This window comes from Anomaloglossus baeobatrachus, chromosome 4, assembly GCF_048569485.1.
Source record: "Anomaloglossus baeobatrachus isolate aAnoBae1 chromosome 4, aAnoBae1.hap1, whole genome shotgun sequence".
NCBI classification, from domain to species: Eukaryota; Metazoa; Chordata; class Amphibia; order Anura; family Aromobatidae; genus Anomaloglossus; species Anomaloglossus baeobatrachus.
In genome coordinates this window covers 88,660,209-88,683,082 of record NC_134356.1, presented here as the reverse complement: position 1 = coordinate 88,683,082, position 22,874 = coordinate 88,660,209, and the positions used below count along the sequence as shown (strand labels likewise).

Below are 22,874 nucleotides of genomic sequence, written 5' to 3'. Positions count from 1 at the left end.
TTTATTCCTCATTGGAACCTGCCGCCCCTTTACACTTGAGTCTTCGCCTTTGATTTTATTGCTATACGGCTACTTTTTTTTATATGAATTTTGCCATTTTTTTTATTTTCTCAATAAATTCTACTGTTTATTATATTTTGTGGTTTGACTCCATGTTTTTGTAGGAATTATCTAAGTCTACAACGGTCATCTCCTGTAGCAGCCTCTGACTGTTATTTTGTTCATTGTATTTTATAGTTGTATTTTGTATGTAAACCCCTTTTCACATGTACAGTACCATGGAATTAACGTTGATCTAAAAATAAATAATAATACTAATAAAAACAGACTAATGTTAAATCGAACCTGACGATATCGATAGTCAATGGTCTAATGTGTATGGAGGTGTCGGCCAAATCATGGCAGGGATAGATGTCAATTGCACATGTCCCATTTTGAACTTCCCATTGCATAATGTCATGCTCAAAGTGGGAGAAGTCCACATGCATGGCGTGACAGATGCACTCAGACCTACGGTTGTCTGGCACACTACGAAAAACACCACAACCAAAGAGGGAACACTAGGTAGTGGGAAGAAGGGACACCTCCTGCACTCACCTGCTGCTGCACCATGCACACCTAGACAGTCCTGAACAGGTTCCGCTCCTGTCGCCTAGCAGGATACCTGAAACCCTCGGAAAACCCTGCAGTAGCCCTAGCTAGTGAGCTGGCAGGTATCAATAGTCCCACCACTGCACTAATACAACATAAGGGAAAGGTACACACAGGGGGAAAATGATACAACACAAACTCCATGGCTGCAGCTAGACTCCAAGGTAGCAGACGGATAGGCTCAGGTCAGAACCCCAACAACGCCTTCCACCTAGGCAGCCAGAACAGAATGAATTCTATCAACAGCAATAGTTGCTGGGAATTGCAGCTGCTTAAAGGTGATGGACGTGGTAACTAAGCAGCTACACTTGACAAGTACTGATAGAAAGCTGCTGGCAATAAAACTGACATTAACCCATAATACACCAAAGGAAAGGAAACTAAATTTAATCACCAAAGTCTCACAAGGCTAAGTCACAAGGCCCAAACCTGTCACAAATCTCCTAATATCAGAAGATGTGTGTGACACATTGCTCTCTCTGAGATAAGCCACTGGCTAACATGTCATTCAGCGGCATTCTCACAGAGAACACACACAGGAGGCCTCAGCTGAATGAGTGCTCCTGTGTATGGGAGAAAAATGAAAAGACAGCGTCTCCAACAGGGTGAAAAAACTTACATCCTTAAGTGCTTGATAAAGACCCTGTGTAGTCAAAACGTTGCAATGGTGGAAAAAAGTAAGGATGTAAGTTTTTTCACCCTATTAGAGAAGCTGTATTAATTTTTTTGAGATAGAGATATATATCTATATATATATATCTATATATCTATATCTATATCTATATCTATATCTATATATATATATATATAGCCAAGTGCACTCCTTAGAATTTTTTGACGTTGCGTCCCATGACCTTGTGGACTTTGTGTCCAAAGAAGGTGATGCAAGTAGTTATACATTTCCTGTGTATGGAAGACTCTGTTGACTTAGCTGTTTGTCAAAGAATTCCCAAAGCATCGCTCTACCAACAACCATCTAATGTGTATGTCCGACCTAACACACAAGAAAGAGCTCACGGCACGGAAAGTTAACTCTTAAAATCCCATAAAAGCCATTTCATTTGTATTGTTAGGTATCTGGTCACCCTCTTCTGTGCAGAGATATCTTTGTTATTTTTAGTTACATAGGTTGAAAAAAGGCCTAGGTCCATCTAGTTCAACCTTCCTCCACAAATTCTACATTTTGTCCCTAAGTCACTTATAATCAACAATGTTGTGTGTACTGAGGAAATCATCCAGCCCTTTTTTTAAAAGCTGTTATAGTGTAGTCTCTGCCATTACTACATCTTGTGGTCGGCATTCCACAGTCTGACTGCTCTAACTGTAAAGAACCCTTTCCTATTTAGCTGCCAGAATCACTTTTAGAAATGGCTACATCCAGGGCTGTGGAGTCGGAGTCGTGGAGTCGGAGCTCATTTTGGTGGGGTCGGTATAAAATGCACCGACTCCGACTGCTAAAATATATAATAAATTGGGGACAGTAGTGCAATGCAGAATGTGCTGAATATTTTACTAAATAATATTTAGTATAATGCTTATATTTGAGTGAAACATTTATTGTAGTACAATGTGAACATCAGACATTTAATTATTTTTATGATGTAATAATCAAGATATATATGTAATCTACTGTATATTACATAGTGTATTACTTATTTACAATTTATTAGTTTTTTGTGTTCTAAAGTTGTATTCCAATAAATATTTTATGTTCTATCCAAATATCTTGATTATTGTATCATAAAAATTATTAAATGTCTGATGTTCACATACACATGTTCATGTACTACAATAAATTTTTCACCTAACTATAAGCAATATATGTAGGAGTCGGAGCCGAAGTCGTAGTCGGAGTCGGTGCAAGAGAAATTGAGGAGTCGGAGTCGAAGGTTTGGCTTACCGATGCCACAGCCCTGGCTACATCTGTACTCTTTTCTCAAACCAGCGCTGCTTGTCTACTCATAGTGGTTTGTCTCCTGACGATCTTATGACCTTATTTACATGCATTATGACATATGAGAGATAAAAACTAGGAGTGGTGCTGCTTCAAAGGTTACGTATGCACTTTTCTTATTTTATGCAGTACATGAGGCACATTGAAAAGGGTAGATTCTGTCAAGAATTATATTGGTAGCCCATTTACACCATCTTCTTTCATCTCCTAGGCATGTTCACCAAAATGTACGCTTTATTGGAAGCTATTAGTGAAACATTTACCATTGATGAGAACTCTCTAAAGGTCCAGTCACACTAAGCAACTTACCAGCGATCCCAACAACGATAGGGATCGCTGATAAGTTGCTAGGAGGTTGCTGGTGAGATGTCACCCTGCGACACTCCAGCGATCCCACCAGCAACCTGACCTGGCAGGGATCGCTGGAGCGTCGCTACACGAGTTGCTGGTGAGCTCACCAGCAACCAGTGACCAGCCCCCAGCGCCGTGTGGAAGATGCTGCGCTTGGTAACTAAGGTAAATATCGGGTAACCAACCCGATATTTACCTTGGTTACCGGTGCACGGAGCTACACGTGCAGAGAACAGGGAGCAGCGCACACTGAGTGCTGGCTCCCTGCTCTCCTAGTTACAGCACACATCGGGTTAATTACCCGATGTGTGCTGCAGCTACATGTGCACAGAGCAGGGAGCAGCGCACACCGCTTAGCGCTGGCTCCTTGCTCTCCTACTTACAGCACACATCGGGTTAATTACCCGATGTGTACTGCAGCTAAATGTGCACAGAGCAGGAGCCGGCACTGACAGTGAGAGCGGCGGAGGCTGGTAACAAAGGTAAATATCGGGTAACCAAGGACAGGGCTTCTTGGTTACCCGATGTTTACATTGGTTACCAGCCTCCGCAGAAGCCGGCTCCTGCTGCCTGCACATTTAGTTGTTGCTGTCTCGCTGTCACACACAGCGATCTGTGCTTCACAGCGGGACAGCAACAACTAAAAAATGGCCCAGGACATTCAGCAACAACCAACGACCTCACAGCAGGGGCCAGGTTGTTGCTGGATGTCACACACAGTAACATCGCTAGCAACGTCACAAAAGTTGTTCGTTAGCAGCGATGTTGCTAGCGATGTTGCTTAGTGTGACGGGGCCTTTAGTCTTTCTTCAGTCAGTTGTAATATATTATCTTAATTAAATAATATCCATGAACTCCCTACAGCCTGTAACATTAGGAATAGTGCCCGCTACTTCTGACCTAAATTTACCAAAGCGCCTGAGGCTAGAAGGAAGCTTCACATTTATGGATGGAAGGCAGATGTTCTCCCAGCTTTACCACGTAATAAGTTGCCATCAAATCATCTGTTCTTGCAACCCAACCAATATGTTTTACAATGTAAGACAAATTATCAGTAATGATCGTGTGCCTTTGATGCTCCTCGGTCTGCACAAATCCATGTTTATCATATATGCCCCATTATTCTGTGGAAGCCGTACGCACATGTGTGCTCACCATAGTCTTCCAAAAGATCTCAATTATGAAATTTCTTTGCAAACATGGTCATAAAACCCTATGGATGCGGTGATTTTCACAGTTACACTCCGCCGCTCTGTGTCATGATACATCTGCAGCTTTTAAGTTAAACAATTCAAGACACTGCTGTGTAATAATATTGCAATATGTGCACGTAATTGAAAGCCAGTGTTCGTCAGATCAACATCTTTCAGGAGGTGACCAAAAACCCCTGCTTTTATTTGGTATGAACAAGCTCATTTCTTCGACGTTATTGCTTTTCTTTTTCTGCACAGACATAAAAGAGCCATCATCAAGGACGAAAATTAAAGTGATTGCAGGAAAACCTGGGTCACCTATAAATTTCATAGAGTAAGGGGAGCACCAGGAACTATTGTGCACTTGGGCGTTGTTCTCTAACATATTGAAGAAGTTGAGCGCTGGACATTTCCAATTTGTTCTAATTTATGTTTCACTGTTTCATTTGGCATATGGAGAATGCTTCATAAATTCAAGAGAAATCTAATAAAACAACCTGACATTCCTGTAATCAGATGGGGAATTATATGCAAAATGTGGCCAATATGGCAACTTAAGCGTTTCACCTTAGCACTACAACTTTTCCTCCAGAATTAGAAGTTATCCATGGTGTGTGTCTGTAAAGTTTTCTTGTCCTTGAAAGATTACGCACTTGGGGAACTTTACAGGTTAACACAAAACAGCGAGCAGTTAATAAACCACTATCACAAGTGTAAAAGGAGTTGAACGGAAGAGTAAAATACCATTAATTGGTTCCAAGAAACAGGCCAATACCATTATATAGCTCTCTCCATCTATATATATATATATATATATATATATATATATATATATCTATATATCTATATCTATATATCTATATATATATATATATATATATATATATATATATATATATATATATATATATATATACACACATAATGTACATGTGTAATGACACTTTGATACAACGTAGTCAGTGTACAGCATATTTAGCAGTTTAAATTTGGTGTGTCCTCTGACTCAACATAGCTAAAAATGTTTAAACTGCTTCCAACACAAGTGAGGACACCCCTAAGTAAATATGGCCAAATTGTGCCCAAAGTGTCAATATATTGTGTGCTCACCATTACTTTCAAGCACTGCCTTAACTCTCTTGGGCATGGACTTCACTAGAGCTTTATAAGAGCCGCTGGAATCCTCCATCCTCCATAACGACACTACAAAGCTGGTCAATATTTGAGACCTTGCGTTCCTCCACCTTATGTTTGAAAATATCCCACAGATGCTCAATAGAGTTTAGGCCTGGAGACATGCTTGGCCAGTTCAGCACCTTCACCCTCCGTTTCTTTAGAAAGGCAGTGATAGTCTTAGAGATGTGTTCGGGGTCCTTATGTTGGAATACTGCCTTGCAGCCAAGTTTCTGAAAAGAGGGGATCTTGTTCTGCTTCAGTCTTTTGTTTTTCAGATCCACAGAGAATTATTTGCCATGAGGTGCCATGTTGAACTTAAGTTATTTAGAGAGAACATCAAATTTACGCTGGTATACAAGTTATACACTGACTACTGTACATTATATCAAAGTATCATATCTTCATTGTTGTCCTATGAAAAGATATACTAAAATGGTCACAAAAATGTGAGGGGTGTACTCACTTTTCGAGGTCCAGAAATATATGGACAGTGACACAAGCTTTGGCATTTTGAGACTTAAACCGAAACTTATTCAAGATACAGGTAATAATCAATATGTGCTCCAGTGCAGACTCTCAACTTCAAATTTTAATGTATTCACATCTTAATTGAAGTAAAGCTTTAGGAATTACAGCTTTTTAATATGTAGCTGCCTCTCTATAAAAAGGGACCAAGATAAATGGACAATTATCTCAAAAACTCTTAAATGGGCTGCATGGGCTATTCCCTTATTAATCCATCATCAATTAAGAAGGTCTGGAGCTGATTCCAGGTTTGAAATTTGCATTTGGAAGCTGTTGCTGTGAACCCACATGCGATCAAAGGTGATCTCAACGAAAGAGAAACAGCCCATCACTGGATTGAAAAAAGGAGAAATCCATCAGAAATGGCAGAAAGTGCCAAAATCAACAGTTTGGTACATTATGCAGAAATAATAAAGAGCACACTGGTGAGTTTGGGACCTCAAGATGGCCTGGATATCCACAGAAGACAACAGTGGTGGATAATTGCAGAATCCTTTCCATGGTGAAGAAAAACCCTTTCAAAATATCCACCCTCATGAAGAACACTCTTCAGGAATTAGGCGTTTCAGTATATAAATCTACCATAAAGAGAAGACTTCATGAGGGCAAACACAGAGGGTTCACCACAAGGGGAAAACCATTAATTAGTTTTAAAAATAGAAAGGTTACACTTTGGCAAAAAAAATCCAAAAAAATCCAGCCCAGTTCAGGAAAAGCATTTTTTGGACAGATGAAACCAAGGTCAACCTGTACAAGGATGATGGGAATAAGAAAGTATGAAGTAGGCTGGAAACAGCTCTGTAACACATGGTGGAGGCAATGTGATGGCCAATCATCCATGGCTTCCAATGGTACTGGGTCACTAGTGTTTGTTGACGATGTGACTGAAGACAGAAGCAGCTCTCCAGTGCAAGGTCTAAGGCTGTTTTAATAAAGTGCTAAATACTTCTTGCCTTTTGAACTTGTAGGCTTTTTGCCTAGAAGAGGTAATTGGTCACTCGGGATTTTCTTTAGGGGTATCAGAGTACAGGGGGCTGAATACAACTGCACATCACTTTTTACAAATTTATATTTTTAAAATATTTAGAAAATCATGTATCATTTCCTTATACTTCACAAATACTTTCTACTTAGTGTTGGTATAAAACAAAATCACAATAAAATACATTTAAGTTTGTGGGTGTAAAGTAAAAAAAATATGGAAAAGTTCACGGGGTATGTTTGAGCATATTGGGATCTCTATTGGGAGACTGTATCGAAACCTTAAACTCTGTCATATTTCTCAAACCACTCCAAAACAATACCTGATGTGTGGTGGGGTCATTATACTGCTCGAAGAGGTCATTGCAATTAGGCACTACCATTTTCATAAAGGAGAGTACTTGGTCTACAATGTTTAGGTAGGTGGTTCTGGTCAAATTAACAACAACATGCATGTCAGGTCCCAAGGCAAGATATTGACCAGAGCATCACACTGCCTCTGTTGTCTTCTTTCCATGTCTTCTCCACTAGACATACATCCACAGAGCCATGAATATAATTTAAAGAAAAGTAGGATTCATCAGAACAGGCCACCTAGAACCAAAGCTCCATGGTCCACTGCTGATGTAGGCGCTTTTGCCAGCATCATTGCAACTATGACTGCTCTACACAACCCCACTGTACGCTGTGGTGCAGAGTATCCGTGTATCCTGACAACTTTTTATCACCATCATTAATTTGTACTTCAGTCGCTTTTTAGTGGCATCAGCCCAAACACACGACCTTTCACTCCCCATGACCTTCAGTGAGCCTGAGTTATCCAACATCATTATTTTGGCCCTCGTCATACACATCAACTTCAACTATAAGGCCACACATAATGAGATCGTGAACGAGATCGTTGCTACATCACAGTTTCTGTGATGCAACAACGACTTCACCAGCGATCTCGTCCTGTTTGACACGTACCAACGATCCGCCCCCTGCTGTGAAATCGTTGGTCGATGCTGAACAGCCTTGGCCACTTTTGGCTCATTGGAGTCCTGCTGGGAAGGATGGATCTGTATGTTTGACACCTAGCTAACGATTTCATTAACAACCTATATAAGTGATTCGAGATCGGAATTGTTACCACAGCTGTTGTGTGACAGGGACCCGACGATTTACAAGATCGTTACACGGGTCGCATGTTCGTTCCTAAAGTTGGTGTGTGTGACAACTCACATACGATTTCACCAACAACTCAGCAACGATCCGGGAACTGTGACGTAGTAGCGATCTCGTTCACGATCTTGTTATGTGTGACTGGACCTATAGACTTTACTTGCAGCCTATATATACAGTATATCCCAAGGTAAGCAATGATATCTATCTACTTCACCTGTTGATTTAATGGAACGTCTTATCAGTTTACTTTTACGATGACTATATCCACTAATAGAAAACTATCCTTTAAAGTAGCATTCCAAAATTATTTTTTAATTCATTATGGAACTGATTCGCCCACATTCCAAAGACATACTGATAGGGGCCTTAGATTATGAGCCAATGGGGACAGTGCATGATGTTTTTAAAGCGCTTTGGCATTAATAGCGCTATATAAATGAATAAATATATATACACTGGTCTGCTCATCTTCACTGAGGAAGTGTGCAGCACTATCGCCGCATAAGTGATAGCCGAGCTTCGGCTGTTACTGCCAGGACTGTTGCTCCCGCTCCAGAACTGTTGCACCAGTCCTGGCTGTTTAACCTCCTAAATGCCGCGATTAATAGCGATTGCGCCATTTAGGAGGCTAGGAAAGGAAGTGCACTCCTTCTCCAAAGCGATCGGCACCCCCTTGATGTAATCGCAGGTTACCAATCATGGCCATGGCAACCTGAAGTTAAATAGTAACCTCAGGGTCTGCCAGCTACAGTGGCCTGTTAGATCATGCCAGGAGCATGGTCTAAAAGGTGTTATGTCAGTGTAACACTGACAGCTGTAATGTATTACAATGCATGTGCATTGCAATGTACTAGACCAGTGATCAGTTTAATAAAAGGTAATGTCCCATATAGGGGGTTTACACGTTACTGGTAGCAAAAAGGCTCTGAAAAGGCTCTATGGCCCCTCGACCCCCAAAAGAAATTCAGCAAAATCTGTGCTCCCAAATTCAAATGCCATGCTCTCTTTTGAGCCCCCACTAAACTACACTTAGCGTCCATTTCTGTAGTGAGGAAAGTCCACTAAATTTACGGGGTGCGTGTCTCCAGAAGAACGAGCTTTGAACAATATACGGGCACTACAATATACAGGCACTACAATGTAGAGGGCACTATAATGGCAGATTTGCTATTTTCACTTACATTTCTGCTTGTTTCTGGAAAAAACGAATGGAGTCAAAATCGTCACTACACCCGTAGATCAATTCCCAGAGAGGTGTAAATTTTAAAAGGGGGTTACTTGAGAGGAGTTTTTACTCTTCTGGCACCTAGGGCCTCTGTATATGGAGTCTGCAAACTATTCTAGGAAAATCTGTGCTTCAAAAGTCAAATAGCTCTACCTCCTTCCCGAGTCTCGCCGTGTGACTAAGCAGTACTGTACAGCCACACATTGGGTATTGCCACGTTCATCAGAAGTTGCACTACAAATTTTTGTGCCAGTTTTACCCATTTCCCCTTCTAAAAGCATAAAATCCGGGGCTAAAACAACATTTTTGAGGTAAAAATGTAATTACTTTTTTTTACTACTCAATGTTAAAAAAAAAATTCTGTGACACACCTACAGTGTCAACATGATCACTGCTTCCCTAAATTAATTCAGTGAGAGGAGTATTTTGTAAAATGGGGTCACTTGCGGGGGTTATGCTGTTCTGGCACCTCAAGGGCTCAGCCAATGTGACATGGCATCCACAAACCATAATAGCAAAATCTGAACTCGAATATGGTGCTCCTTCATTTCTAAGCTTTGCACTGTGCTTGACAAGCAGTTCCCAGTTACATGTAGGGTATAGGTGCACTCAGGAGAAATTGCACAACAAACTGTGGTAAATTATTTTCTATTATCTCTTATACAAAATGAAAAACTTGGCACTAAAACAACATTTAAGTGGTAACAATATAATTATCTTTTGTTTACCACTCAATGGTATAAAATTCTGTGAAGCACATGGTGCCAATATACTCACTACACCCTTAGATTAATTAATTTGAGAAGTATAGTTTGTAAAGTAGGGTCACTTATAGGGGGTTTGCTTTTTTTGGCCCATCAGCGGCTCTGCAGGGATATGTCACCCTCAAACCATTCTTGCAAAATGTGCACTCCAAAATGGTTCTCATACATATTTCAAGCCCTGCCATATGCCCCGATAGTAGTCTTCAACCATATATTGGTTATTGGATTCTGGAGAAACTGCACAACAAATTGTGAAAATGGAAAATTTGGACAAAACCAACATGTTTCTGGGAAAAGTATATTTTTTCATTTTTACAGCTCAACATTATAAAAATTCTGTGGAGCACCTGTGGGTTCAAGGTCCTAATGGCACCTCTAAATAATTTCCTTGAAGGGTGTAGTTTGCAAAATGGGTTTACTTGTAGGGGGTTTCTACTGTTTAGGCACATCAGGGGCTCTGCAAATGAGACATGACATGCGCTATCTATTCCAGCCAATTTTAGGCTCCAAAAGGCGCTCCTTCCCTTCTCTGCCTTGGCCGCAATCAGTAGTTTTCCATCACATGTGGAGTACCCGCGAATTCAGGAGACATTGCCCAACAAACTGTATGGTCCATTTTCTCCTGTTATCCTTGTGAAAACGGAAAATTTGGGGCAAAACCAACAAGTGTGTGGGAAAAATGTATTTTTCCATTTTTACGGCTCAACGTTATAAAATTCTGTGAAGCACCTCTGGGTTCAAGGTGCTCTCTATACCTATAGATAAATTCCGTGAGGCGTCTACTTTCCAAAATGGGGTCACTTTTGGGGGTTTCCACTGTTTAGGTACATCAGGGGCTATGAACACACAAAATGGTATCTGCTATCTATTCCAGACAATTTTACGTTTGAAAAGTCAAATGGCGCTCCTCCCCTTTCGAGCCCTGCCGTGCGCCCAAACAGTAGTTTTCCACCATATATGGGGTGAAAATGTAAAATGTGGGGCTAAAGGTGGCTTTACATTCTACGAGATCGCTAAAGCGATCTTGTTGGGGTCACGGAATTTGTGACGCACATCCGGCTGCTTTAGCGATGTCGTTGTATGTGACACCTATGAGCGATTTTGAATCGTCGCAAAAACGTTCAAAATCGCTCATCGGTGACATGCCCCCCTCTTCCCAATTATCGTTGCTGCTGCAGTAACGATGTTGTTTGTCGTTCCTGTGGCAGCACACATCGCTATGTGTGACGCCGCTGGAACGACAAACATCTCCTTACCTGCGTCCACCGGAAAAGGAGGAAGGAAGGAGGTGGGTGGCATGTTCCGACCGCTCATCTCCGCTCCTCCTTTTCTATTGGGCGGCGGTTCAGTGATGCTGCGGTGACGTCGCTGTGACGCTGAATGAACCGCCCCCTTAGAAAGGAGGCTGTTCGCTGGTCACAGCGACGTCGCAGAGCAGGTATGTGCGTGTGACGCTGCCGTAGCGATAATGTTCGCTACCGCAGCGATCACCACATATCGTGCCACCGACGGGGGCGGGGGTGCTATCGCACACGACATGGCTAGCCAAAGCTAGCGATGTCACAGCATTTAAAGCGGCCTTAAAGCAATATTTTTTGTGAGAAAAGAAGGGAATTTTGTTTACTTACCGTAAATTCCTTTTCTTCTAGCTCTAATTGGGAGACCCAGACAATTGGTGTATAGGCTATGCCTCCGGAGGCCGCACAAAGTATTACACTCAAAAGTGTTAAGCCCCTCCCCTTCTGCCTATACACCCCCCGTGCTCCCACGGGCTCCTCAGTTTTGGTGCAAAAGCAAGAAGGAGGAAAAAGAATTAAAAACTGGTTTAAAGTAACTTCAATCCGAAGGAATATCGGAGAACTGAAACCATTCAACATGAACAACATGTGTACACAAAAAAACAGGGGCGGGTGCTGGGTCTCCCAATTAGAGCTAGAAGAAAAGGAATTTACGGTAAGTAAACAAAATTCCCTTCTTCTTTGTCGCTCTATTGGGAGACCCAGACAATTGGGACATCCAAAAGCAGTCCCTGGGTGGGTAAATAATACCTCATAATAGAGCCGTAACGGCTCCGTCCTACAGGTGGGCAACCGCCGCCTGAAGGACTCGCCTACCTAGGCTGGCATCTGCCGAAGCATAGGTATGCACCTGATAGTGTTTCGTGAAAGTGTGCAGGCTCGACCAGGTAGCTGCCTGACACACCTGCTGAGCCGTAGCCTGGTGCCGCAAGGCCCAGGACGCTCCCACGGCCCTGGTAGAATGGGCCTTCAGCCCTGAGGGAACCGGAAGCCCCGAGGAACGATAAGCTTTGAGAATTGGTTCCTTGATCCACCGAGCCAGGGTTGATTTGGAAGCTTGTGTCCCTTTACGCTGGCCAGCGACAAGGACAAAGAGTGCATCCGAGCGGCGCAGGGGCGCCGTACGAGAAATGTAGAATCTGAGTGCTCTCACCAGATCTAACAAGTGCAAATCCTTTTCACATTGGTGAACTGGATGAGGACAAAAAGAGGGTAAGGAGATATCCTGATTGAGATGAAAGGGGGATACCACCTTAGGGAGAAATTCCGGAACCGGACGCAGAACCACCTTGTCCTGGTGAAACACCAGGAAAGGGGCTTTGCATGACAGCGCTGCTAGCTCAGACACTCTCCGAAGTGAAGTGACTGCTACTAGGAAAATCACTTTCTGCGAAAGGCGTGCGAGAGAAATATCCCTCATTGGCTCGAACGGTGGTTTCTGAAGAACCATCAGCACCCTGTTCAGATCCCAGGGTTCTAACGGACGCTTGTAAGGAGGAACGATGTGACAAACCCCCTGCAGGAACGTGCGTACCTGTGGAAGTCTGGCTAGGCGCTTCTGGAAAAACACAGAGAGCGCTGAGACTTGTCCCTTAATGGAGCCGAGCGACAAACCCTTTTCAAGTCCAGATTGAAGGAAGGACAGAAAAGTGGGCAAGGCAAAAGGCCAGGGAGAAAAACCCTGAGCAGAGCACCATGACAGGAAAATTTTCCACGTCCTGTGGTAGATCTTGGCGGACGTTTGTTTCCTAGCCTGTCTCATAGTGGCAATGACCTCTTGAGATAATCCTGAAGACACTAGGATCCAGGACTCAATGGCCACACAGTCAGGTTGAGGGCCGCAGAATTCAAATGGAAAAACGGCCCTTGAGACAGCAAGTCTGGTCGGTCTGGTAGTGCCCACGGTTGGCCGACCGTGAGATGCCACAGATCCGGGTACCACGACCTCCTCGGCCAGTCTGGAGCGACGAGGATGACGCGGCGGCAGTCGGCCCTGATCTTGCGTAACACTCTGGGCAACAGTGCCAGCGGAGGAAACACATAAGGGAGCTGAAACTGCGACCAATCCTGAACTAAGGCGTCTGCCGCCATAGCTCTGTGATCGTGAGATCGTGCCATGAACGTCGGTACCTTGTTGTTGTGCCGGGACGCCATTAGGTCGACGTCCGGCCTCCCTCAGCGGCAACAGATCTCCTGAAACACGCCCGGGTGAAGAGACCATTCCCCTGCGTCCATGCCCTGGCGACTGAGAAAGTCTGCTTCCCAGTTTTCGACGCCCGGGATGTGAACTGCGGAGATGGTGGAGGCCGTGGCTTCCACCCACATCAAAATCCGCCGGACTTCCTGGAAGGCTTGCCGACTGCGTGTTCCGCCTTGGTGGTTGATGTAAGCCACCACTGTGGAGTTGTCCGACTGAATTCGGATCTGCTTGCCTTCCAGCCACTGCTGGAACACTTTTTAGGGCAAGATACACTGCCCTGATCTTCAGAACATTGATCTGAAGCGAGGACTCTTGCTGAGTCCACGTACCCTGAGCCCTGTGGTGGAGAAAGACTGCTCCCCACCCTGACAGACTCGCGTCCGTCGTGACCACCTCCCAGGATGGGGGTAGGAAGGATTTCCCATGCGATAATGAAGTGGGAAGAAAGCCACCCCCTAAGGGAAGCTTTGGTTGCCTGAGAGAGGGAGACGTTCCTGTCGAGGGACGTCGGTTTCCTGTCCTATTTGCGTAGGATGTCCCAATGAAGAGGACGCAGGTGAAACTGCGCGAAAGGAACTGCCTCCATTGCTGCCACCATCTTCCCCAGGAAGTGCATGAGGCCCTTCAAGGGGTGTGCTTGACCTTGAAGGAGAGATTGCACCCCTTTCTGTAGTGAACGCTTGTTGATCAGCGGAAGCTTCACTATCGCCGATAGGGTATGAAACTCCATGCCAAGATATGTCAGCGATTGGGCTGGTGTCAGATTTGACTTTGGAAAATTGATGATCCACCCGAAACTCTGGAGAGCCCCCAGAGAAGCGTCGGGGCTGTGTTGGCATGCCTCCTGAGAGGGTGCCTTGATCAGCAGATCGTCCAAGTAAGGGATCACCGAGTGACCCTGAGAGTGGAGGACCGCAACTACTGTAGCCCTGACCTTGGTGAAAACCCGTGGGGCTGTAGCCAGGCCGAACTGCAGTGCCACGAACTGCAGGTGTTCGTCTCCTATGGTGAAGCGCAAGAAGCGTTGGTGCTCTGGAGCCACCGGTACGTGGAGAAAAGCATCTTTGATATCGATCGATGCAAGGAAATCTTCTGGGGACATTGAGTCGATGACGGAGCGGAGGGTTTCCATCCGGAACCGTCTGGTCTATACGTGTTTGTTGAGCAGTTACGGGTCCAGGACAGGACGGAAAGACCCGTCCTTTGTAACCACAAACAGGTTGGAGAAAAACCCGTGACCCTGTTGCTGAAGAGGAACAGGGACCACCACTCCTTCTGCCCTCAGGGTGCCCAGCGCCTGCAGAAGAGCCTCGGCTCGCTCGGGAGGCGGGGATAACCTGAAGAATCGAGTCGGGGGACGAGAGGCGAACTCTAACTTGTAACCGTGAGACAGAATGTCTCTCGCCCAACGGTCTTTTACCCTTGGCAGCCAGGAGTCGCAAAGGCGGGAAAGCCTGCCACCAACCGAGGATGCGGATTGAGGAGACCGAAAGCCATCAAGAAACCGCTTTGGTAGCGGCACCTCCGGTGGTCTGTTTGACTTAGACCGCCATGAATCGGAGAGCCCTTGATCTATTCAGAGGCCTTTTGGACGAGGAGAATTGGGACCTGCCCGCGCCCCGAAAGAACCGAAACCTCGACTGCCCCATCCTCTGTTGGGGTATGTTCGGTTTGGGCTGGGGTAAGGATGTATCCTTTCCCTTGTATTGTTTGATGATTTCATCCAAACATTCGCCAAACAGTCGGTCGCCAGAAATTGGCAAACTGGTTAAACGCTTTTTTGGAAGCAGAATCTGCCTTCCAGTTCCGTAGCCACAAGGCCCTGCAGAGTACCACCGAATTGGCGGAAGCAACCGCCATACGGCTCGCAGAGTCCTTCGGTCTGGATTGCTCAGTGGATCCTGCCGGCAGAGGGGTCGTACATGCGGCGCAGGCAGCATAGTAAGCCTGTGGTTTGGCGCTCCTGCCTTTTATGGGCGCCATGCTGTTGACTTCCCTGAGCAACACAATATATATACAGAATCAACTGTGCACCATACAGTGTAAAGCATATCTTATAAACATATGATTTAAAATTACACTCCTGCACAAATGGGGCTAGCACCACAGATGCTGCATACCCCCCGCATAAAGCGGTTGTGAGGCCACCAGGGTCCCTGCCTGGGTCTGTCAGAATTTGTCCCCCTCTGCAGCATTCAAGGAGCTGACAGGAATGGCTGCCGGCTTCTGAGGAGAGGACAGTGAGGGGGGTGGAGTATGCAAAGCATGCTCCAGCCCTCAGTGCTGCTCATCCTGTGCAGCGTCCCGCCCTTCCCCTGCTTGTCAGGGCTGTGGGCGGGAGGAAGAAAGACTAGGCCGCAAAAGCCGGGGACTCGAGTAATAAACGCGGCCGCCGTAAAAGCGCGGCCGCGCGGAAGTCCCCGGCGCACTACAAGTCCCAGCCGCGCCTCAGTGTCAAAACATGGCGGCGGCGGTCAGCGCGGTAGTCTCCCTACATAAACACACTCAGCGATGCTGAGTGTGTAATGGCACGGCTGCCGGCGTCCTGAGAGAGGAGGAAGACGTGGGCGTGACCCTTAGAAAGTGCGGGAACTGGTGCCTCACAGTGCAGTGAGGGGAGTGGAGTATGCAAAGCATGCTCCAGCCCTCACTGCAGCTCGTCTGTAAAGCGTCCTGCCCTTCCCCTGCCTGTCAGGGCTGTGGGCGGGAGGAGGAAACACTAGGCCGTACAAGCCGGGGACTCAAGTAATAAGCGCGGCTGCCATAAAAGCGCGGCCGCGCGGAAGTCCCCGGCGCACTACAAGTCCCAGCCGCGCCTCAGTGTTAAAAACATGGCGGCGGCGGTAGTACGGTAGTCCCCCTACATAAACACACTCAGCGACGCTGAGTGTGTAATGGCACATTAACCCGGTCAGCGCCGCGGTCCCCGGTGCACTAGCACACCCAGCAATGCTGGAGTGTTGCTGTGCGCGGTCCCCACAGGGACACAGAGTACCTTCAAGTAGCAGGGCCATGTCCCTGAACGATACTCGGCTCCTATCCAGCAGAGTCTTAAAGGCTGTGGATGGAGCACGGTCTCAGTGCCTGGAGACCGGTAAGATCCCACTTCACCCAGAGCCCTGAGGGGGATGGGGAAGGAAAACAGCATGTGGGCTCCAGCCTCCGTACCCGCAATGGATACCTCAACCTTAACAACACCGCCGACAAGAGTGGGGTGAGAAGGGAGCATGCTGGGGGCCCTATATGGGCCCACTTTTCTTCCATCCGACATAGTCAGCAGCTGCTGCTGACCCATCTATGGAGCTGTGCGTGCATGTCTGCCTCCTTCGCACAAAGCAAAAAACTGAGGAGCCCGTGGGAGCACGGGGGGTGTATAGGCAGAAGGGGAGGGGCTTAACACTTTTGAGTGTAATACTTTGTGCGGCCTCCGGAGGCATAGCCTATACACCAATTGTCTGGGTCTCCCAATAGAGCGACAAAGAAAGTAACATTTTCATTTTTTTATTTACACATTCCTGTGGAGTATCTAAAGAGTTAATAAACTTATTGAATGTGGTTTTGAGCAGTTTGAGGGTGTCACTTGAGTATTTTCTGTCAACTAGGTCCTTCAAAATCACTTCAAAATGGGATGTGTTCCCTAAAAAAATGATTTTGTAAATTTTGTTGGAAAAAAAAAAATAGATAAAAACTCAATCCTAACTTCCTAGCAAAAAATGATGTTATGTATTAACTATTTTGTATGGATAACTATCTGGTTTAAGGGCATAAAAATTAGAAGTTTGAAAATTGCTAAAATTAATGTTTTTTGGCAAACTTTCAATACTTTCAGAAATAAATGCAAATCATATTAAACAAACTTATAAGTAACATGAAGTGCAATATATCACAAAAAAACAAATCTCAGAAACAGTGGAATTTACTACAAAATGACACTGATCAGAATTGAAAAAATTGGCCAGGTCAGAAGCTAAAAACAGGCTCGGGGGTGAAGTGGTTAAAATACAGCCATTGAGGCAGTTTTTACCCAGAATCACCACTGAAAAGGTACCACACAATTAAAGGGAATCTGTCACCACATTTGAGCTATGTAACCTATTAATATAGGCATACAGGTTAGAGAATACAGAAAAAGTGGTAATTGTATACCTCATACCAGACGCAACATGCGGACAGATTCCCTTTAATGACAGTCTATGAAATACAAGACCAGCTTAAAGGGGTATTCCCATCTCCAAGATCCTATCCCAATATGTAGTAGGTGTAATAATAATAATAATAATAATAATAATAATAATATCAGCAAATACCTCCAAATAGAAATGTAATATAGTTCTTCTAAAAAGCTATATCACTTACCTCATGTGCAGGCCATTGCAGTAGCTTAGGTATCCAAGGTAAAGGCCACACATATAGTTACAGTTAGTTAGTTGCTAGTGCTCATAATTATGGATACCTAAGGGTACCGTCACACTTTAGCGACGCTCCAGCGATCCCACCAGCGATCTGACCTGTCAGGATCGCTGGTGCGTTGCTACATGGTCGCTGGTGAGCTGTCAATCAGGCAGATCTCACCAGCGACCAGCCCCCAGCCAGCAGCAACGTGTGGAAGTGATGCTGCGCTTGGTAACTAAGGTAAAAATCGGGTAACCAAGCGCTTGGTTACTTGATATTTACCTTGTTTACCAGCGCACACCGCTTAGCGCTGGCTCCCTGCACTCGTAGCCAGAGTACACATGGGGTTAATAAGCAAAGCGCTTTGCTTATTTACCCGATGTGTATTCTGGCTACGTGTACAGGGAGCAGGGAGCCGGCACTGGCAGCCTGAGAGCGGCGGACGCTAGTAACCAAGGTAAATATTGGGTAACCAAGCAAAGCACTTCACTTGGTTACCCGATACTGTATTTTTCGGACCATAAGACGCACTTTTTTTCCTCCAAATTTGGGAGGAAAGTGTGGGGTGCGTCTTATGGTCTGAAGCTGCGGGGTAGGGAGCTGTGTGGAGTCAGCACTATGCAGTGGGATCACAGGAGGCACGAAGGGTCGCTGCTGTAGGAAGCCGGCGCTGGAGAAACCACGTGTGCCCGCTGCTTAAAGTAAGTAAATATTCATTAGCTGCTCCCCGCCCACCTCTCTCTGCAGTCAGTGGGGGTGAGGAGCAGCTAATGAATACTTGTTTAATGTAAACAGCGGTCACACGTGGGTTCTCCAGCCGCCGGCTTCCTGCAGTGGCTGGGGAGACTGTGTCCACTGTTTAGGAGGCAGGAGCAGGGGGCCGCTGCAGTCATGTCTGGCCCGGAGGAACTGCACATCACTGCAGTGTCCGGTCCAGAGCACGGCATACCATCACAGCACAGCCGCAGTCTCTGTGCTGAGGGCTCAAATTACTTCCACTTTGCTCCTGCTGGCTCTGCACTAGAAACTGTCTCCCGTAGCTGACAAGGACCTACAGTGATGTAATGCAGAGAGGGGTGGCCAGGGCAGCACAGAACAGCACAGTGCCCGCCTCTTCATTACATCACTGCAGGTCCTTGAAATATGGGAGACTTTGTAATGCCCGGACCAAACAAGCATGGTGAGCAGCACAACAGTAAAAGTAAGGCAATAAATAATATAGTATAGGCATTACTGTACACCTGGATGGGGTTGGATCATATATATATATATCACACACACACTATATATATACACACACACACACACACACACACACACACTATATAATTCTATACACACACACAAGATAACTATATACACACACACACAAGAGATTTATATATATATATATATATATATATATATATATATATATATATATATATATATATATATATATATATATATATATATATATATATATATATATATATATATATATATATATATATATATATATATATATATATATATACACACACACACACACACACACACACACACACACACACACACACACACACACACACACACACACACACACACACACACCAGGTTGGGAGGATCACACATATAATGATGAAAAACGTACATATTCCACGGTGGGGGCCATATATACCTGAAAGGTACCCAGAATGGGGTATATGAGGACAGAATTTGGGGATATTATTACCTCAGTAACACTGTCAGCAGTAAAATAACAGTGTGTCATGACCACAGTCTTTTACTTTAATTTTATTTTTTTTCTATTTTTTCCTCCTTTAAAACAAGGATGCGTCTTATAGTCCGAAAAATACGGTATTTACCTTGGTTACAGCTTACCGCAGGCTGCCAGACACCGGCTCCTGCTCCCTGCACATTCAGATTGTTGCTCTCTCGCTGTCAAACACAGAGATGTGTGCTTCACAGCGGGAGAGCGACGTCCAAAAAATGAACCAGCACTGTGTGTAACTAGCAGCGATTTCACAGCAGGGGCCAGATCGCTGCGCAGTGTCACACACAGCGAGATCGCTAATGAGGTCACTGCTGCGTCACAAAAACCGTGACTCAGCAGCGATCTCGCTATGTGAGAAGTACCCCTAAGGTACTGCAATGCCCTGCACATGAGGTAAATGACATAGCTTATTAGGAAAACTATACTACATTTCTAATTGGAGGTATTTGCTAATATTCCTATTATTACACCTACTACATATTGGGATAGGATGTTGGAGATGGGTAAAACCCTTTAACTCTACCACAATGGGAGCCATTTGCACACTCCGTATTGGCTAACAGAAGGTGTGTCCTAAGCAGGAAAACCGCATCTACCATGTCCATAGGTCCTAATATATTTTTAGGATGCATTATGCTTCCACTACAATTGCAAAGCAGTAAGGGGCATTTTACCTATTATTTAAGCTACAATTGCTCTTTCTCCATTCCATAGGAATTCATTGGAACTATATAAGGTTACTTACTTATTGACATGACCACTGGTTTCCCTTAGTAATAGATGATCTGTACAAAACTGGTTCATAAGAGAGGATATTAGGATAGTGTCTACAAGTACTGGTTGCAGTGCATAAGGAATATAAAATGGTATATAGGCAATCCAATTAGCCATTTAAAGATTACCCTTAATGTCTGTTCACCACACAGGGTGCAGAGTTGTTCACAATATGCATCACAAGAATAGGCAATAGTCCAATTACTGGCCCCGGTGTGGTATCATCAAGGATGGCGATTGGCCAGAGTGGTCACAATAATAGCAAGGGACATTATCATTGGAGGTCAGAGAGGAAGGAGCTTGTCACGCTACCAGATATGACAGGCATGGCACATGCATTAAGACCTATGGACGTCTGATGCATGACAGAAATACAAGACAAAAATAAGAGGGGGGGGGGGATGCCGGGACCCAATTACAACGGTGCGTCCTAGCTCTAATGGGAGGGGTACATGGGACACCTCCTGCACTCACCTGCAGCTGTCTCTACTTTTCTAGCCAGTACAGTCTCCTCAACGGTCATCGAGCCGGAACCTGAGACCTTAAGAAAACCCTGTAGTAGCCCTAGCTAGTGCATCGGCAGGAGGGAGACGCTAGCCCCACTGCTGCATTATTATGAGACAAGAAAGTTAAGACAAACAGGGGGAAAAACGCAACAAAATGTATAAAGTCCGACTTCAGGAACAAGCCTTTACAGGACCTTCCAACAAGGCAGCCAGAGAACAAATGGATTTGTAACTTCAGCAAGGATTGCTGGGTAACACCTCTACTTAAACCCGAAGGGACGTGGCTACATAAAGGCTGTAGCTGAAATACTCAACTAGGAACTGCTGGCAACAAAACTGACATTAACTCATGATGCACTGAAAGAAATTAAACCACATTTACATGCTGAGTGCCAGATGGAAATGAGGGATCCCAACCCTAAATCAGCCACTAGTCTCTAAAAATAGAGAAATGACCATGACAGAGCTGGGCTGGAAGAAATATGTACTTTAATTTCTATATGGGCATTACCCCTTTGTCTAATTTTAGATTTCCTTCATTAAAGTAGCCCTACAAAGCAGAACAGCATGTAGAGTCATTACCTCCGGCTATGTCCAAAGGTCCATTCTTCTTCTTCAGCTCAATGACCGCTTCCATGAACTCTTTCCCTCCTTTCTTCTCTAAGGCACTGCCTAAGTGCAAACATGGATCAGTTACATACAGGCACATTTATCATGTCACAGTCATAAAGCATTTGTTTAATTAACCTTGATTGTCATAAGATGTAAACTTGATAGGAAAGTAGTGCGCAATAATCAAATGATAGTGACTAGTAAGAACACCATTCACTTTACAGATCTGGATAGAAGATATGGATAAGCCATTCCCTGAATTGTAGAGCGGCATCTCTACAGAAAGACCATACACAAGTAATAAACATAGCTCTTCCCCTCTCCTTTATACACTTGTGATCACCACTTTTGGCATCCTTGATTGCTTTTTTTTTCAAAAATTCTGTATTTTCAAAAATATGTAGATATGTGCCATCTGTGTATCAATAGAATACTTTAATAGCATGTCAAACAAAGATTTGGTGACCACGAAAAGTAATTCTGGCATTTCGATATTTTTTCTCTTTTCGGTACCGTATGGATTACATAATTTTAGATTTTGATAGATTGGACTTTTATAGGCACTGCAATACCAAATATGTATATTTTTCTTATTAATTTTTAATGGGGAAACCAGGTTGATTTCAATGTTTATTTTTTTTAAACTTTTTTTTCTTTTGTTTTACCTTACTTTTTAGTCTCTTTAGAGGATTTGAACCTGTAATCATTTGATTGCTTTTTAATGGTACACTAGGTAGAAAAAGAGCAAGCACTCACCGGTTTTTGCTGTGTGAATCAGTGGACCTTTAATCGTGCATGGAAGTTACATGTGGCAAGCGGGGAGGGGGTGAGACCGGACAGCACATTTAGACGACGGCCATTTCGCACTCGGGTTAGACCTGTCGAAGCACTACTATAGAGTGCGAAACGGCCGTTGTCTAAACGTGCTGTCCTGTCTCACCCCCTCCCCGCTTGCCACATCTTCCATGCACGATTAAAGGTCCACTGATTCACACAGCAAAAACCGGTGAGTGCTTGCTCTTTTTCTATCTAGTGTACAATTGGAATTTTTTGTAGGCTTTTTTGAGCGTGCACCTCGGAGCTGTACTACTGTTTTCCTGTGGCCAAATCCCTTGTGCTTCATTTGCCTAGAATGTGGTGGTTCAACACATCATGTGAATATTAACTAAACCAGTAACAGAAGTAGTGCCCTGCTCACCTTCTCCTCCATTACATTTGATTGCTTTTTGTATACACTACAATACAGCTTCTGAGTCCCCTCCCTACCATGTGGACCCCAGCACAGAACTATATTATGTCCTTTTGCGCAAAGAGGTTAATAGAACAGTGGACCCATATGTCCAAGCCTC

At 44.5% G+C, this 22,874-nt stretch overlaps 1 protein-coding gene across 2 annotated transcripts in view; it reads right to left on the bottom strand.

Annotated features, from left to right (window-relative positions):
- The window catches only part of MACROH2A1 (macroH2A.1 histone), a 120,045-nt gene that overhangs the window by 33,464 nt on the left and 63,707 nt on the right, over positions 1-22,874 (bottom strand). For both annotated transcript variants that reach the window (XM_075344456.1, XM_075344457.1), the window contains exon 7: positions 21,496-21,585. In XM_075344456.1, coding sequence (XP_075200571.1) covers positions 21,496-21,585 — 90 coding nt within the window. The remainder of the gene's footprint in view (positions 1-21,495; positions 21,586-22,874) is intronic.